At 34.0% G+C, this 20,319-nt stretch overlaps 1 protein-coding gene across 2 annotated transcripts in view; it reads right to left on the bottom strand.

Moving 5' to 3' along the window:
• Positions 1-3,546: 3,546 nt before the first annotated feature.
• Positions 3,547-20,319, bottom strand: part of G2E3 (G2/M-phase specific E3 ubiquitin protein ligase) — a 53,324-nt gene continuing 36,551 nt past the window's right edge. For both annotated transcript variants that reach the window (XM_026513537.4, XM_026513538.4), the window contains 7 exons: positions 18,457-18,581; positions 18,213-18,345; positions 15,438-15,745; positions 12,881-13,062; positions 8,808-8,980; positions 4,673-4,863; positions 3,547-3,931 (listed from right to left, as the gene is read on the bottom strand). In XM_026513537.4, the coding sequence (XP_026369322.1) occupies positions 3,675-3,931; positions 4,673-4,863; positions 8,808-8,980; positions 12,881-13,062; positions 15,438-15,745; positions 18,213-18,345; positions 18,457-18,581 (1,369 nt within the window). In that variant the 3' untranslated portion in view covers positions 3,547-3,674. The remainder of the gene's footprint in view (positions 3,932-4,672; positions 4,864-8,807; positions 8,981-12,880; positions 13,063-15,437; positions 15,746-18,212; positions 18,346-18,456; positions 18,582-20,319) is intronic.

The raw sequence follows: 20,319 nt of genomic DNA, 5'->3' as shown, positions 1-20,319 counted from the left end.
TCTATCATAGACTTCTTCCCAAGACTGTCCTATTAATATAAAACATTAAGACAATGTTTAACATTTATATACAGTATATACATATGCAATGATAAAAACTGTCCTGACCAAGGAGTGCACATAGGGTGGGCAAAATAATGTATAAAAAAATATACCCCACAAAATGGTGGCAGTAGACAAATTGACCCTGTAAGGCTGAGACTGAGAATTTGTTATGCATTCTTAGAATAAGCAAGAATCAAACTATGGCTTCGAAGTGTTAACCTAATACTGTAGACTTTTAACTAACTGGCTCTACCTATCCAGATTTTTGGCTTAAATAATTTATTCTGGCAAACTATTATTTTACATTAGGGAATAGTTTTAACACAGAATGCTTCAGGATGTCTCATTCAAGAGAGGTTCTCAGGTGTCAGCCAACAACTGCCTACAGGATCTCTCAAATATGAAAAAGGTCTTGTATCTATTTAGTATTGTCAGAATCTTAACCTCAATAAATCCTAACAAGTTTTTTAACTTAGTTCATATAAGCACTTCACATTTAGTAACATGAACATATTTATTTAGGAAACATCATTATAAGTTATCATGTTTTCTGGTTACATCTGAAGTCAAAAAAAGGGGATGGGGGAATAGGCTGCCGTATCAACTATAACCTAGCATAATACCTGGCATACAGTAGGTATTGGAATATGTTTGGCAACTGGAAAAAATAACAATCAAATGAGAACTTGAAAATTGGGTCTTTTCAAAGCAACCCAAATTTTTCTAAACTACATATATATTCAGGTAATCCATTATTCAATGTGTTCTTCTACTCTGTGTTGCATTTCTTAAAGCATAAACACTAGTTTAATAGCTTAGTGTAAAACTATCAGTGAAGAATGTGATAACCCCTATATAAAAGAATTACATATAAATAGAATTTTGTTCTAATCATTTTCTTATAATGACTAAATCCTAAAGGCAAAGTCATGGAGAAAACTTACCTATTATAATCTCCTTTACTTAGCATTCAGCATTGAGTACAAAAGTTCCAATAGTTTCCATAAATTTCGGGAAAAAATTATTACAAGTTTGGCATAAAGTAGAAGCCAAAGTGAATTCTCAGGTTAGTAATCAAATTAAGGCTTTTACTTGACCCAAATAATGGCTTATTCATAATATGGAAATTAAATATTACAATGTATAAAATCATAACCCAGTTTCTGATGCGATATTTTAAAGAAACTTTAAATACTAAAACATTAAAATGAGTAAGTACAAGAATAGTAAAGAATTGTATAAAAGGTCTTCAGATGAAGTTCCTATACCAAAAGGTTTAAAAAGTGTCTAAAACAATGAATTTAAAACTAATCAAAGACTATTAACAGTAAACGTACAATAGATGAATTTATGGTTTTCCTCAATATTGAGAGCAATAGAAAACAAACTTGAAATATATGGTATTTAGACAATTGAAATAGTTAAGAAATACAAATACACATTTATAAGGCTTTATGGCATAATTACTTTTAAAAATCAACGTCAGTAAGAGTTGTGTACTGGCTAGAACAATGAATAGAAAAAGAACATCACAATGTCAACCATGTGACATAGTAACACTGCAGAAAATAAATAACCTATAGGATTCTTTGCTATGCCTTGACTATGCAGACTAACCTAAAAATCAAACTAATAGAACATCCTTAAACCTAGAAAATGCTTTGCAACGAATATGCTTCACTTTAAAATGTGAATATCCTAAATTATTATATACATCACACATTATCCCAAAGGCCCTGTTTACACATAAAATAATGAAATGAAAACTGAAATACTGTTTTTATAGTCAACCCAAGCACATGGCTTCTCCACCACCCCACCCCACCCAAAAACTGTGTGAAAGTTCATCAGTTTTAATTACCATTGTAGAAGTTAAAATTACAAATGACCAGAAAATAGCATTAATTAGATATTTTGGTTTCTATTGGTTTAATGGCTTTTTAAATTTTATAAAAACTAGGTACAGTTGAGAAATATCCAATTTATCAACACATTTGGAATAAAAGCTGTATGGCAAATTTGAAGTTTGTATTAGATATTCAAATTCTTAATCCTTGAATTACTTTTGATGATCTAACAATTCAATACAAGACAAATAAATGCCTCGTATAATGTTCTTAAAAACTTCAAGTTAAAATGAAACTTGAATTTGCTGGATCTTTCAGTAAGTGTAACAAAGAAAATTATACTAGGATTATGTTTAGTTTTCCTTTGGTATTAAGAGATACATCACCAGTATCAAATCGATCCTGTTGTTTTTCTTTGGAAATACCAATAATTTAAGGTTGTCTTGGGGAGGATGAGAATATGATGGTAGTTGATACCTGTTTTGTATATCAAAACAAATGTGGTTAAAACCAACCTCTCATAATGATTTACCTCTCATCCAATTTAAATTTACTTTGTTGGAAAACCCATTTATGTTTGATAATAGATTAAGAACATAAAACTTTTCCACTTACTTCTTTTGCAAGAGTATAAAAATGGGGACATACCTTCAAATTGTTTTTACATGATTTCTTGTCACTTTTAGGTATTCTTTGACTTTTAGTAATATTAATAAAGTTTAAAAGGAAAGGTAAATAGTTTATAGTACGATACAATGAAACACAGTAGTTAATTCTCCATAGCGAGATTAGAGTGGGTTTTTCATTCTATTTCTATTTCTTTCTCACATATTTTTACACTGCTTATATAATAACAGATATCTTTCAAGAGCAAAGAAGGTAACTGTATAATGCAATGGTACCAGCTTACCTATCATACAACCAACTCGATAATAAATAACTGTCAAAGAGTCAAACCTATCACATGGTAAACCACAGAGATAATTGACATACCCCAAATGATTCTGGATTAGATATAATGTGGTTTCATACCACATATGGGATACAGAGGAAAAAAAAAAATCCTATGATTAAAGCCTAGCCTTTAAACACTTTTTTAGGTATTTTCAACTATATTTTATCCACCTCAGAAGTGTCCTTAAGACTATAGAACGTCAATAGGTTCTAGAATACTTGTGCAATTCTGCTTTTTCATATAATACTTCCCATTAGGCATAATCTAATTGCAGTGTGGGTCTGTTTCAATATAAATCAGTAATCTAAAACCATTTTTAACCAATTTAGTGCCATCCTAGAAAAAATACTTATAACACATATCCCAGAATATATGCCCTTTGATTTATATAACAGGATTTATCAATTAGCTTTTCTATTTAATGTTTTAAAATAAAATAATTTGAAAATTACATAAAACTAGAAAAATCATTGTGACATCCTATAGACAATCCTACTTTGCAGAAACAGTGAATACAAGTTTATATATATATATATATATATATACCATGCTATTATACTTGAAAAAAGTCTGTACAGCTGTTTTAAAACTATTTATATTAAAGTTTATGTTGCATGTATATTACGAAAATAGAAAAATATCATCAACTTTGACTGGTACATGTTAACAAAAAATTTTTTTGCTTAAGTGGCCAAAACATTTCTTTATGTTCATATAAATTTTATTGGGCCAAGAAGCTGACAAGTTTGTTCAAATAATGGACAGATTTCTGAAACAAAAAGTATCAATAGCAGCTTTCAAAGAAGCATTTCTTTGTTCAAAACATTTTAATGTCCAATGTAGTGAGAACTTTCTTCCTTTTCTAGTCTTAGAGTGTTTCTTATGGCAAAGTCCATATTTTCTTGAAATTCTTGATACGTATTGGTGATTGGAAGAGCTAAACAGTTATTACACTTGTTTCCAACAGGAAAATCCATATGAAGGCACTCAATTGAAGGAGTGGGTTTAAATCCCGCAGGTGGAATGGAACTGCAACCAGTTGCAAAAATAAGAATGTCTTCCATTGTTATTGCAGATTTACCATCTGAAAAGTTTACCAAAAAAGAAAATCTGTGTTATATATATTACTATCATCATAGACTCTTTCCCAACTAGACAGGGAATATTTAAGAGACTCTAACATCTGTCTATCTTGGGCAAAATAAGTCACCAGATCAAGCACAGTAACAGGAAAATAGTACACTCAATAAATGTTTACTTGAACCTCAAAGTATAACTCAAAAAGTCATTTAATTGAACTACTCATTATATATTTGAATGTCTTCTCTAATATAAAATTATCATATAATCCAAGAGGTTCAGGGGGCATGATCATCACTATTTGATACACTAGTTCATCAAACTCAGAGAAGAAAACTAAACGGTATAAAACAACTGAATAACCTGGCTAAAAAACAATTTCAACTCAAGGTTAAATCTTTCCCACTCTATTAAATGGAATGATTTTACATTGCTAATGCTCAATGATATTTAACTTAAAACTGAGAAAGATGACATACATAATAATTAGCTTTAAGATTATTCTATGCTGTGGCAGTCACTCATATCACCTCAAACTACCTGGAGGAAAACAAATTGCAAAATTCAAATTTACTCTGTAATCTTTCTTCATCCCTTTGAACTCAGTCATATACACTTGTTTTGAAATTTTGTAAATGTGGAGTTGGGACAAGAAAGTCTTATTACCAAAAGGCAAAACTCAAATAAATTAATATACTGAAACAAATGTTCTATGACAGTTAAATAAAAATGAACATTCACATACCCTCAACAGCCTGTAAGTAACTGTTCCAAAATCCCAAAGCCTGTACGTCAGATAATGCGCGTACTGTAAAAAGATCACTAAGGATTTTTGCCGATAGATTCTCAGGTTTATGACAGAAGATGCTATAAAAGACTTCTGGGTAAGTCTGAATTTTCTCCAAAACACCAAGAGTTTTCAGACCCTGCTTAAAACTTAAGAGAAGATAAACAATAAATCAACAATCATACACGTTTGGTATTATAATTACAAATGAACATTTCTAGCTAATTTACTATCACATATTCTTAGATGTGAGGAAAAATATATAATATAGATATACATGACATGATACTTTTAAATCAATAACAAGCAAGTATATTAATATAAAATTAATTTTATCTGCCCACACTATTTGATTTTATAAAATAGTTTTAAAATTAAACCAAAAAAATAAAAATAAAATTATGCTAATAATTTAAGAGGAAAAAAGTAGACATGTGAAGTATTTTACACTACAAAGCTATATTAAAATGAAGTTTCCTAGGAACTGCAAAGAAAAAGAGCAATAAATCTTAGTCACAAAAAAATTAAACTTATGTACTGCTAAAAAGAAATTAACAAAGACAAAGTGGGAATATGTATGACAGAAAACTAATTTCTCTAATATACAAAAAATACAAACCATTTTTCTAAAAGAACAATTTAATAGGAAATTAGCAAAATATGAATGGATAATTAACAAAATACAAGTAACAAGTAAATTACTTTAAATGCACATTCTCACTAGTTAGGAAAGAATGGAGGTATATTTTTATCCATCTGACTAAGCCCTACCTGTGGCTCTGGATCTCCTACCCACATCCTTAGGTACCCTGCTACAGATTCATCTCCCCTTCTACTGGCTCTTTCTCAAGAGCACAGAGCTTATCTTTCCCATTTTAATGGAAAAAAAAAAATCATTCAATCCCATGTTTTCCTTTTAAGGCAACCTACTTGAAAGACTTTATCTACATTCACTGCTTTCATTTGCTATTTCCCATTCACTTTTATTCCACTCCTGTCTATGCCTGAGGAAAAACTGCCCTAAGTTATGAATGATTTCCTTCTAAGGCATCAGTCTTCTGGTTTCCCTTATTTCTCTGGCCAGATCTTTTCAGTCTCTTACAAAGCTTCTTCTTTCTTTACTTTGCCTTAAATGTTGCTGTTTGTGCCTCACAGATCTGTAACATGGCCAATTTCTCCTCTCCCTTGTCCTCTCCCATGGCTGTATTTAGCAGGTATACACTCATCACTATAAAATCTATTATTTTGGGGAGCCTGGGTGGCTCAGTCAGTTAAGCGTCTGCCTTCAGCTCAGGTCATGATCCTGGAACCCTGGGATTGAGGCCCACATCAGGCTCCCCCTGCTGTAGCAGGCAGTCTGCTTCTCTCTCTGCTCCTCACCCCACTTGTGCTCTCTCTCTCTCTCATTCACTTGATCTCAAATAAATAAAAATCTTAAAAAATAAAATCTGGCTTTGTCTTAAAAAAATAAATTAAATGTAAAATAAAATCTATTATCTTTAGCTCAGAAATATATCCAACAGGCTAATGGGTACCATATATTCCAAGCACCCAAACGTATTAAGTGCAAAAGAAAGTTAATCACCTTACTACTAAAATCTAAACCATAATTGCTGATATATGCCTCCATTATCCATCAAATTAGTATAGTTGAATCTAAAAGTCCTCAAGTATTTCCTCTTTCATTTCATATTACCAAGTCCTATGAATTTCCTTGTCTGAAATCCCTTTTATCTGCTCATTTCTCCATATACTCCTTCACCACCCTATTACAAACCACCTGAAGAGGAACTGTTTTACCAGGTGTGCAAATTCCCAAGTTCATTTTCCATGCTGTAGTACTAGGCATGTGCCAGAAATAAACCCCAATACTGTCATTTATCCTGAGACAGACTAAACGGAGTCCTAGCCCCGCAACCCCTGCCAATAAGTCTACATACTATTCTCTGGAACCTATGAATGTGATCTTATTTGGAAAAAGATTCTATGCAGATATAATTAAAGATCTTGAGATCAGCCTATCTAGATTATTTGGGCTGGCCCAAAATCCAATGACAAGTGTCTTTATAAAACACACACACAAAGGAAAAGGCTATGTGATATAGATTCTAAAAACAGAAGTATTTACTACTATGGAGTGATCTCCAGTATATACTGCCAGTTTAAAAAAATGACTAGGAAAAAGGGTGGATGGTATGTTACTATTTATCTAATAAAAGAAATTAGTACACATGCACACATATATTTATCTGCAATCATTTACAAAACTGACAAATAGAAGGATAAACAATAAAAGCCACTAAAATGATGACTTCATAAGGGGATGAAAAGTGGATGTGATAAGGATGAAAGCTATACTTCTTTGAATGCAATTTGTATCATAGAGCTGAGTTCTTTCAACATACTTTCATTATAGATTTGAGTTTGGAACCATGCAAATATTTTACAGAATTAAAAAAAAAACAATGAAATTTTTAAAAATCACTAAAAATGAAATAAAAAATGAAAATAAAATGTATATACAGTTGATAGTATAATGACACAATAAATACTCCAAATGTCTTTAAAATACAGTAATTTGACTACACAGCTCTAGAAAAATAATGTTAACCTGTTTTCAATAATAGTATGTTATTGGTGATAATGTTGGTAATGTTACTTGAGACTATTGTTTATGAAATGTGGAATAAATCAAGACAGTTATTATTTCATAATGTAATTCTCCTGTGTTGCTACGCTGACAATCGAGATTCTCAACATGGGACAAAGAAAAAGTTTAAAATCTTGTAGTAGTGAATTCGAAGTATCAGTAAAACTCAAGATGTATTTTACCTTAAAAAACTGAAACCAAAACCAAACCAAACCAACCCTATATGTCCTAGTTTGGGTCCACTGAAAAAGCTTAGAAACAATGACCAATTTGGCAAAAATAAGCATCCCTAACATCCAGATTGTAGTTTGGAAATATCATTCCCCATTCAAGGAAACCAAGGATCCTCAGTCCAAAATGCACAAAATGAGCCTGAAATACCTTGCTATATACCATACACCACGAAAGCTATTAAGATCATTAAGGTCAACATCAAAAGAACTCAAAAGAAACATAAGAACATTTCCAATGGCCAAACACGGAGACAACGAGAACTCCAGTAAGGTTAATAACGGTTGTGAACACGTCAAATATATTTAAATCTATGGGTTAAGGATACTGAAATTTTTTTAAAAAAATGATCACTTCTGAGATGGTATTATGTCCGGAATTTGCCTGAAAATAATCCTGGAGTCAGGGCGCCTGTGTGGCTCAGTCGGTTAAGCGTCCAACTCTTGGTTTCGGCTCAGGTCATGATCTCATTGGTTGTGGGATTGAGCCCCACATGGGGCTCCATGCTCAGCGGGGAGTCTGTTTGAGCATTCTATCCCTATGCCCCTCCCCCTACGAGCACTTGCTCGCTCTCTCTCTCTCAAATAAATAAATATTTTTTAAAAACAAGAAGAAAGAAAGAAAAGAATCCTGGAGTCAATAATCATGGTAGGCTAGATGAACAAGACTGGCCACAGGTTGACTGATAATTATTAGATCTGTGTGGTAATTGCATGATGTACCATTCTGCTTACTTTCATATACATTTTAAATTATTAAAACAAATAGAAAAATGTGAGAACAACCATAAGTTTCCAAACTTCTTTTACAGATTACGACAACAAAGAGTTTGAAGACCACTGCTCTGAGCTAATGATCAAGACTCATATCTACCTTGTTAATCAAAGAATGTTTAGTACCTATTACCTAGCAGACAGCAGGTACTCAATAAATAGTTATTAAATGAATGAGTGGAAATGGAATAGTTGGCTTACATGCTAAGAATTTTAAAATTTTTTGATTTAGAAAAATAATTAGAAGTTGAGGTAATGATTACTTTTCCTACCCAAGCATCAAACATTTACGTAACTCTGTATAAAATGGTTAGAACGGTATTCATCCTTTAGACATTAGTTTAAAGCATTATTTTAAAATAGCACTTAAATTTTTATCAAATATATCTCATATCACTTTAAACATGAAATCTGAGAGAATCACATATAAATAACTTACCTTTCAAAGGGTGCTTGGACTCTCTTAATTACATGGTAAACTAGTATGTCTTTTGCCAACATATATTTATCACTTAATGAAGTTATAAGTCTTAGACACCCAATAAGCTCTAGGTAGTTATAGCATTCATTTACTATTGAGTTTAAGTCAGCCACATTTGTTGCAGTATTTACCTATGAAAAGAAAATACATCCAGTTTACCCATTTACTTGTGAATGATATTTACATTTCAAATGACACTTATTACTTTATACTCAATTCTGGAGAACACCAGCATGGAGTGAAAGTATATCAAGAATTATTTTTCTAGGGGAGCCTGGGTGGCTCAGTAGTTAAGCATCTGCCTTCAGCTCAGGGCATGATCCTGGCGTTATGGGATCGAGCCCCGCATCAGGCTCCTCTGCTGGGAGCCTGCTTCTTCCTCTCCCACTGTCCCTGCTTGTGTTCCCTCTCTCGCTGCCTCTCAAATAAATAAATAAAATCTTTAAAAAAAAATTATTTTTCTAGAATAAAGGACAATCCAGTTTAATAAATAGTGTCAATTTCTGCCTTCAAGACACCTATGGTAAACTGCCACTTTAATACAGGAAATTATTTACATAAGAGATAATAATTGACATAGCACAGTCACATAGCACTAGTGAGGCAAGAAATAACCTGAGATTTCATGAAAGAGAAAGAATATCAGCTGTCTGGCCTTTAAGACTTAATGAGGGACTTAAAACAGGGATAGAATCAAAAGACTAGTTCAGGAAACAGTATAAACTAAGAATACTTGACCATTTATGTGTCAGACACTTCTACATAGGTTAGTTCTTCAACAAAGTTATACAGGGAAAGAAAGATTAAAAATAGGAAGCAGTCAATGGTCCATCTGAATACAAAATTTCCTTTTTATCTCTTCTTTCCCAAAAGTTCATTTCCCAGTGATTTATATGATTTCCCTCATTCACTTCAGACCTCTGCTGAAATCCCAGGAGTTCTTTGGCCCCTTGTTCAAAATACTACCTTCACACACTGTCAGAGGCTAATAGTTGGGTAAATATTACCTTTGCTCCCAAACCCACCACCCTGAGTTTTAGTTGATAGCCAACTTCCCTTGCAGCTAAATGTGGCTATATGTGACTAAAAGCTATCCAAAGGAATGTGAGTGAAAATGTGTCAAACTTCCCTGAACTCTACTTCTATTTCCTCCCTTAAGAGCAAGCTTCATGGGGCGCCTGGGTGGCACAGCAGTTAAGCGCCTGCCTTCGGCTCAGGGCGTGATCCCGGCGTTGCGGGATCGAGCCCCACATCAGGCTCCTCTGCTATGAGCCTGCTTCTTCCTCTCCCACTCCCCCTGCTTGTGTTCCCTCTCTCGCTGGCTGTCTCTATCTCTGTCAAATAAATAAATAAAATCTTTAATAAAAAAAAAAAAAAAAAAAAAGCAAGCTTCATGGAGATGAAGATGATATCCTAAGTAATTACACAGTGAGAGGAAAAAATCCAATTCCCTAGATAACTTGGTGTATCATAACCATACCACTAAAATACAAGCCATCTGAAAGGCCAGACAGCATCTTATGCTTTGTGGGCCATAGGGTGTCTGTCACAACTACTCAACTCTTCCACTATAGTGTGAAAGCAGTCATAGACACATAACAAATGGGAAATGGGTATGGGTGTGTTCCAATAAAACTTTATTTACAAAAGAGGCAGCAGGACAGACTTGGCCTAGAGCGATAATCTGCCAATCCCTACACTAAAATCTAGATAACAAATTTTAGAAAAATAAAATATCTGTTGGGGTCTCTGTTACAGAAGCTTAGCCTAAGCTCCAACTTATTATACCCCAAACATTATCTCCTTTCTCTTATTCTTTCTATTTTTACAATGCATTTTACTACACAACAGTATATTATATATTTATTTATCTTCTGTGTTTCCTCTAAAATGTAAATTTCAAGGAGGCAGGGATTTAAAATGGTTCACTACTGTATCTTCAGTGATGAAAATATGAGGTACATAGTTATTTGTTGACTAAATGAACAAACACTGGATAGGGGCACAGAAACAGGAATAGATAAAGCCATGAGAAGAGTTAGAAGTCTTAAATACCCTAATGAATAGCTTGAACTTTGTTCAATAGGCAATGAGAAGCCACTGAAGATTCCTGACGAAGAAAGCAACGTTGTTGAAACTATACTTTTAAAAGAATCATCCTGAATATTGGAATAATATCCTAATTGTTTAAAGTAGAAATAATTTTTTTTTAAATAGAAAGTTAAGTGATATTCCTTTTTTTTTTTTTTAAGATTTTATTTATTTATTCGACAGAGATAGAGACAGCCAGCGAGAGAGGGAACACAAGCAGGGGCAGTGGGAGAGGAAGAAGCAGGCTCATAGCAGAAGAGCCTGATGTGGGGCTCGATCCCATCACGCCGGGATCACGCCCTGAGCCGAAGGCAGACGCCCAACCGCTGTGCCACCCAGGCGCCCCTAAAGTAGAAATAATTTGAGTTTGGTATAGTAAGTACATTAGAAATAAGAGGGAAATGCTGAAGATAAACCACTTTTAGAGACAGATGACTTGACACACACTGATGAATGGAATATGGGAGAATGAAAATGACCCTTTCTCCAGAAAGGCATGGAAATAAGAAATCTTTTTAAAAGAAAAATCAGGCAAAAAAAAAAAAAAAATTACGAGGAAAATTATGAGGAAAAAACAGTTGTGTCTTAAACATGTTCGGCTCAGTGTGTTAGAAAGACTCAGACACTATCTGGATATAAAAGTATAGTGGCTCAAAAACACAGGTCTGGGAATCATTCAGAAAGGTTTTGGGCAAGAAGAAGCTTTCCAAAAGGTACAGAGGGAGGACTGTTAGGATAACACAGAATAATACCCAAGTTTCAGGGGTAGGAAGAAATGCAATATTAAAGAAAACAGGAAAGATGAATTCAAAGACAGTGATGATTACAAAAGGAGATGAGGACTTAGGAAAGAAAGGCTTTTGCACGTGGTGAATTAGATCCCTGGAATCAGCTACAAGCTAGCTAACTCGGAAGAATGTCCTGTGGGAATAGAAGCCTGACTCTAAGAAGTTAAGAAATGAGTAGCAAAGAGGAAGCTGAGACAATGAAGTTATACTAAAGTGCATGTTTTGGTAAAGAGGAGAAAAGGAAAAATCAGTTGAGTTAAAGGATCAATTTAAACTAGGATGAGACATCTTGGGCCAAATAAAAGGACACACTTCCATGTTGTTTACTTTGTGATTTTGAAACTGAGGTTTAACAAGATTAACTAACATGCCCAAGGTCAAACAGCTTATAGCAGTTATTTCAAACTAAAAACTGACTTCTGAACATTTGCTTTTAGCCATTAAACTATGCTGCCTATTAATGGAGACAATGGCTAGAGCAGGCTTAAGCAGGAAGGAGGTTAAAGGAAAAAAAGTTGGATGACTTTCATTGTCTCAGTTAGTTTCCAAATCAGTAACATGTAGGCAATGATACTTATAGGGCATTATGATAACTAAATTGAGTTTGTACAGATAATATGTAGTATGGGGCTTAATAAATGGTAACTATTTTTGGGTAGAAACATTGAATCTCCCTACATGTTTCCATAAAGAAGAAATTCAGCCTGGTCCTTCTCTCCACCTATCACACTTATCTCCCTGTAGGAGTTAGACTAAGTTTTTTGACTGGTAAGCCAAGTCCTTCCTCTTTGCAGATCCACCTGCCTATATAAAGTGCACTTTCATCTGCATTCTAGCAGAAAATAAGGAACCTGCCTTACACTGTCTCTGGCAGGGTAGATAAATCCATCTAATTCTGAGACGTGTTAACAAACCACAGACCAAAGTGACATTATCTAACAGGTTATAGCAACATTAAACCCGGCCCTTTGATCTCTAGCTGTCCAACCTTAACATATATCTCTTAATTGTTTGTGAACTCTGCTGGTAAACAGAAATATTGAGACCTCTTGACTACTGCACAAAGAGTATTATTCTATTGTAGACCCATCATTTACATTCAAATATAACTAGAACGTAGTCTGTATTATAACGAACAAGTGTATTTCTTACCCTGATTAAAATTTGTGCCACGTCAAAGTCTGAAACATCATCTAAAATTGGCTGGGTATTTTCTGGTCCATAAACAAGGCAGTTAAACAAGGTTTTAGAAAAGAAACCAGGTGAAGGACCACCATGAACCAAAGAAATGGCAAGGATTCTGCCAGCTTCATAGTAAAGATTCTCTTTCAGTGCTGTAGATATAGATGAAAATACAACTAATGTAATTATTTTATTATTATAAGATAACCATCATACATAATGAATACATAAACAGTAAGTTAAAAATCCCAAAAAACCAAGACTTAGATAAATGTAAAATAATTCACAGAAACTAGAATCATGTATAAAATATAGATCTCACCTAAATATATTTTTCTGAACACAAAATAACCTATAATAGAAAAAATGTAAACACAGAAAATCTTTAATAAAAATCACATATAATTCTTTTTTTTTTTTTCAAGATTTTATTTATTTGACAGAGAGAGATAGCCAGCAAGAGAGGGAACACAAGCAGGGGGAGTGGGAGAGGAAGAAGCAGGCTCCTAGCGGAGAAGCCTGATGTGGGGCTCGATCCCAGAACGCTGGGATCACGCCCTGAGCCGAAGGCAGACGCTTAACGACTGCGCCACCCAGGCGTCCCTAAAAATCACATATAATTGTATTGCAATAACCAGTGTGCACACTCTGATGTATGTATATTAGTGTACGGACAAATAGTTTGACTTCTGCTTTTTTTTACTTACTATATTGTAAACTTTTCTATATTATACACAATTATTCAAATCCATAGTTAATGACTAAGACTAATTTATAGATGTGCTGCAATATAAACCATCTCGTTATTACTAGCTACCTTGGCTAAGTTATATTTTCAACTATATGAGACACAATATTACAATCAACATCTATTTCCATATTCTTTTTTATACGTCTTTGATTATTTGATTAGTACAGATTCCTATATATGTTATTAGTAGTGCAAAGGATAGAAACATTTTTAAGGTTGTTTATAAATAGGGCTAAATTATTTTCCAAAATGGCACAAATTTACTCCCAAGAGTATATGCTATCTTTCTTACCTTATCATCATTTAGCTTTCAATATTTTTTTAAATTTTCATTTAAAATGTTTTAGCTACTAAACAAAATAAGTCAGTCAGAGAAAGACAAATATCATATTGTTTCATGTATATGTGGAATTTAAGAAACAAAACAGACAAGCAAAGGGAAAAAAAAATAAGAGAGACAGACACACACAAATCAAGACACAGACTCTTAATTATAGAGAACAAACTGATGGTTACGAGGGGAGAACGGTAGAGGGATGGGTGAAATAGGTCATGGTGATTAAGGAGTGTACTTGTCATGATGAGCATAGGGTGATGTATGGAAGTGCTGAATTACTATATTGTACACCTGGAACTAATATAATACTGTATGTTAACTTGAATTAAAATAAAAACTTAAAAATAAGTAAAATGTTTTAACTACTTTGATAAATCAAAAATATATCATGTAAATTTTTCCTTTATTTCTCTTAATATTGTTAAGAACAAATTATTAATAAGTAACATTATCAATATATGAACTAATAATAACATCTCAACAATAACCTTATATGCTACATATTAGCTGTCACAGTTTCTGTATCTGTTAATTGAATTCCAGAGAGGCTACATAATTAATCTAAGGATATAAAGCAACTGAAGTAGATGTGTACAAAACTGAATTCAGATTTTGTGAATTCATGCATTCATCCACTGTACCAAAACTGTCTTGAGTTAACATTACTGATTATTTGGAGTGATTTTATGTTTTTTAGGGAGTTTAGAATTAAACAGTGTGTACTATACATAGTACAAATAAACCTTGGTAGTTTCTCAATTATTTTAATGATGCTTCAGGCAACAGTAAAGAAGTTCTAGGGAATATACAGGAGAAAATTCAAAAGGAATGAAATAAATCTTCTCACTTTTTTGAATTTCCTATTATAGCAAAAGTGGTATAAAATCTCCTAAAAGAGAATGCTAGAATGAATCACTCTTCTGAAATGCATGTTTTAACTCATCATCACAAGACAGAAAAGTATCATATACATAAATGTGCATGAAAAGTTCTTGAAAGCAAAAGTACATTAAAAAATCCGTTAGATGTGGACCAGAAAATTATGTGATAAAAATCCTAGGTTGTGAAGAAACATCCTATCTGCAAATTCCAACGATGTGAACAAGAAGGGCTCAAATAATCATCCACTCCACTTGGTCACTCTAGTCAAATGAAATTAAAATGAACATAAAGTACATTTTTAAGAAGTTACACTTAATTATTATAAATTCACTCCAAGGAGGATATTGCTAAAAGAAATCAAGCCCATTCTTAAATAAAAAGTTCCACTACAAAAATTGTAAAAATATTGCTCCCCTCTCTCTACTCTTCTGTGATTCAATAAGTATTTTACTAACAAAGTGAACTACACATTTCAACCACATGGACTGAATATTAATTCTAACCAGCTATCTCTTTCATATGGTATATTCAGCAGATACAATAATAAATAAAATTACCTTGAGAATTTAGAGACAAGTTCTTTGACAAGGACCCTTCAAATACTGGTGAATTCTCAAGATGCTGCATTAAGAGACTGAGGAATTCTTGCTTTGATCCAGGATGCTCTATTCCAAAATTATCATTTTCACTGACATATGCTATTTCAATTGTATATGAAGGATTAAAGTGTTGATTTCTGAATCCATCTAAGGCACTATTCCAGATATTGGTTTTATTAATCCATAATCTTTTAGTTTTTTTTTTAATTTGAAACCCTAATTCCATCATTATTGTTGAAACGTCTCTTCTAAATTTACTGCCTTGCCTATAAAACATGAATTTAAACATAGAGGTTAAGTATTCTAAAGTACTTTACATGACACAGCAGTTATTCAGCCAATAAAAAATAGAAAAAATAATTAAAAAGGAAATTCTTCCCCAACTCCCACCCAAAAACAGACAACAGCTGCCACCAGAACCAAAAAGCTATTTGATTCTAAATTCTTGACTCCCTCCCCAATTTCCTACCAATTCAAATTGAATATCATAAAAGATCTATGAGAATGTTGAAGGATCATTATCTCAAATTTGATCAATTCAGTGGACTCAGATGTAAAAGTCAGAAGCTCAGAATCTCACCCTCCTGGCCAATGGCTATCACAAACAGTTGCTTCAAGGCATTTCAAGTTTACTAGATACTTTAATTCTCAAAGTGTGGCTCCAAACCAGCAGCAGCAACAGCATCTGGAAACTTGTTAGAAATGCAAAATGTTTTCCCCAAGACTTTATTTTTAAGTAATCTCTACACCAAATGTGGGGCTCAAACCTATAATCCTGAGATCAAGAGTCGCATGCATACTCCACTGACTGAGCCAGCCAGGTGCCCCAGAAATGCAAATTCTTGAGCTATAACAGCAAGTAAACAGAATCAGAACCTCCTAGCATGAGGCCTAGCAAGCTATGCCTTAAGACCTCCAGGCAATTGTATGGACCAGATCAATTGTCTCTGCCTCAATTTCTCCACCTGTAATGGAAATTAATGTACTCAAAATAATCTCGTTTGGAGCAATGTCCATGGATCATCTTTCAAAATCAAGTATAAATTTTTCTCATCATAAGACATTACAATGCCCCAAGGCGGACGAGGCTTTGCTTTTTCTTTCTTCACACACCCCCTATTCATTAACCCAGGTTGCAGGAAAACCAAAGTCTTTTGGAAGTGAGACAATCCTTCAGACATATGCCTTTGTGTAGTAGGTTGATTCCTTGCTCGTGCATGAAATGGAAACGCTGATGTTATTCTTTTATAATATGATGTTAAAGCATGGAACAAGTAATCGAACTTCCCTGGTATAACATCTTTGGAAAGCTACATATTAAAAGTTTTAAAACTAACGTGAACATTTTTTTAATACTAAAAATATAAAAACATCTGTATCAAGTTTTCAGTTAACACAAGTGATATCTTAAAACAGCATTTCTTCACTTTTTGAATAGTCCTTCATATTCCACTTCTATCTATAAATCTAGTTACCAAATATTTTCACAGAAATTCCCTTTACCTTCTAAGTTTTAACTTGATACTATTTTCTTTAAGATTTTATTTTAGAGAGAGAGTGTGCGTAGGAGAGTGAGAGAATCACAAGCCGACTCCCTGCTGAGCACAGAGACCCACGTAGGGCTGGATCCCAGGACCCCAAGATCACGGCCTGTGTCAAAACCAAGAGTTGGACAGAGGCTTGACTGACTGAACCACCCAGGTGCCCCTAATTTGATACTATTTTTTAACAAAAAAGTAGTACTTCATCACGCTTAGCTACTAATGTTAGTTTTGTGTATTTTTCCTATAAACTCCTTCACAAAGCTACACATATTTAAAAATCCTAACTTCGACTGAATAAATAAATACCTGACATGGTACTAAGTTATAATTCTAGTCTTCCTTAAATGTTATGAATGATTTTGAAAGCTACTTATTTTACTATGTACAGTGGTGTACGCCTGTAGTCCCAGGTACTCAGGAGGCTGAGGCAGGAGGATCGCTTGAGCACAGGAGTTCTGGGCTGTTGTGTGCTATGCCAACTGGGTATCTGCACTAAGTTTGGCATCAATATGGTGACCTCCCGGGAGCTGGGAAGCACCAGGTTGCCTAAGGACAGGGTGAGCCAGCCCAGGTAGGAAAATATTTAGGCATTAATACAATACGATAATGCTTGTAAGTACGCCTTAAACTTTCTAAAGAGGTGACATTTAGACCTCTGACATTGACAGCAAATATATTAAGTAAATGATTACACAATTTAAAAGAAAATCACTATATTAAATACGATTCCTTCCTTCCAACCAAGTAACATGGTATACTTGATATTTTAAACTACCTTGAAAATGATCTATAATATATATTTTACATCATGACTCAGTATGCAATAAAGTAAATTTCATATATATTCTACTTGCAATGCAATCGGATATTTTACATTCTATTCTATCCTGGTTTCTTTTTTTAATGCTGGTTGCACCGACTTCATGATCAAATGTTGGTCCTGCAGTTTGAAAAACACTCTTCCAGAATACTAAGATCAGTTAATATTCTAAATGTAAATATATGGCCACTTCCTATTCTAATTTTCTCAAAACAGAACTTTATAGGGATGCCTGGCTGGCTCAGCTGGGAGAACATGTGACTCTTGAGCTTAGGGTAATGAGTTCAAGCCCCACACTGGGCATAGAGCTTACTTTAAAAAAAAAAAAAAAAAAGAGTTTTATATTTTTCTCCAATTCAAAACACATACCTCAGCAGATCTTTATGCTGGGCTCCAGGTGACTGTCTGGGTAATTTGGGTGATGATTCTTCCAACAAACAATCAGTTATTCCCACACTATTAGTGTTGGGTAATGTATGTTTTTTGGCTTTTTGGAAATCCTCTGTAGATTTAAAACCCAATGTTAGCATTACAGATAAATAGGAAGAAATTTTAAAGTAATATACATTTGAAAAAACATCTTTATTCAAAATTCAAAATTACAAAATATTACCTGAATTGTAGAGAATACCTCTACATTCCGAACACTCCCAATTTTGTTCCCATGATCGTAATGAGGAACAAGCTAAATGTGTTCCGCTAGAACCACAACACTGACAGCGCTTTATTTCCCATTTGCTGAGGACATAAACAGAAGCAGAGGTTTACATTTTGGTATTAACTTGGTCTAATTCCAACCACCTGCACTGCTGCAGGCTACACTGTCCATCTCACATATAAGCAACTTTTCTACCAAAGGAGGAGAAAATAGATTATCTGCTTTGACTGCTTTGACACCTCGTTACTATTTCTTATTTTTTTCTATTTCACTTATGTTTGCAACCTCCTCCTCTAAATATTTACTAACTTAAAATACCTAAATTAAATATCAACATGTACATGCACAAGAATATAAACACCAGGAAGAATAGAATTAAGAAGGAAAAAAAAATTCTTTTATATTTGTAAATTAATAGCTCATAGGGAAAATGCTATATAAATGTGGCCAACATGGAAGAAGCATCAGTAAATATCTTACTAAAATATTATTTTTCACATTCACTGTGAGGAATTACTTCTTATAAATGCTTGTTTAGACACCCAGTATTGTGCGGCTCAACAGGATCCAGACTTACTATCTTGCCCATATTTATATTCTCTCATGTGTTCCTTTCCACCCCCACCTTCATGTTTCTACACTGGATTGTGTGATGTATGCCAGTCCATACACATTTTCTGTAGAGGTGTGGGTTGTGGTGCGGGGCCTACTTTTTGTTTGGTTATGAGTATACCCTCTCTGTGTGGATATGGCTATGGAGGTGTATGTCCTCTCTGTGTTGTCTCCCCCACTTTCCCAGATAGTTCTGCCAAATGATTAAGAGAAAGAGGACAACTAACCTGCGTGCTTACTATACACCAGGCCCAGTTCTCAGTCTACACAAAAAGTTAAATTTTTAAATGATAGGAAAATCATAATTTTAAATGATAGGAAAACCGCTATGATCCTTCATTTTAAAGGGGAGGAAACCAAGGCATAGAGGGGTAAATAACTTGCCCAATTAAGTTCACACTGCTAATAAGTCCCAGAGTGGGGCTTCCAACCTAGTTTACCTGGCTTCAGACCCATGCTCCTAACCACTACACCATGGTGCCTTTTAGCAAAACCACCTTCCTATCACAAGGATGAGGGAGTGAGATTACAAAAAAAAAAAAAAAAAAAAAAAAAAGCAAGCATTCAGATGGCAGGTATTGTGTCCTACGAGAAAAGACAAGGGATAGCAACCTCAAGTAGCTGCCAGAAAGGAAAGGGAGTTTGGTAGCTAATGACTGGGAGACCAGTAATATATAAGCAATACATATAGGTTTACTAAAACAGCCCCAAATAGCCCAAATTGAGCCCTGGGTGGCTCGGTTGGTTAAGAGTATGCCTTCGGGCTCAGGTCATGATCCCAGGGCCTGGGATCAGGCCCCACACCAGGCTCTCTGATCAGCGGGGAGCCTGCTTCTCTCTCTCCCTCTGCCTGCCACTCCCCCTGCTTGTGCTCACGCACTCTCTCTCAAATTATTGAATAAAAACTTAAAAAAAAAAAAGCCCGAAATAAATTTAGAAAATATCAATATTAGTGAATGTACTGTTTCTTAGATATCTAAAGTGCCTTATTGTTTACAAACACACTTAATATACATTATCTCATCTGTGCCTCAGCACAACCCTTTAGAGGTTTACAAATGAATAATCAGGGTCACCAGTCACGTAAGCAATATACAATACTTGACATCTTCAATAAGATCTCTGCCCTTAAACAATTTTCAGTCGAATAACAAAAACAAATTCCAGTAACATCAATTGCATTGTAACATGCACGCAAAAGAAAAA

The sequence above is a fragment of the Ursus arctos genome, unplaced genomic scaffold (assembly GCF_023065955.2).
Source record: "Ursus arctos isolate Adak ecotype North America unplaced genomic scaffold, UrsArc2.0 scaffold_37, whole genome shotgun sequence".
In the NCBI taxonomy this organism is placed as follows: Eukaryota; Metazoa; Chordata; class Mammalia; order Carnivora; family Ursidae; genus Ursus; species Ursus arctos.
This window is presented reverse-complemented; position numbering and strand designations above follow the sequence as displayed.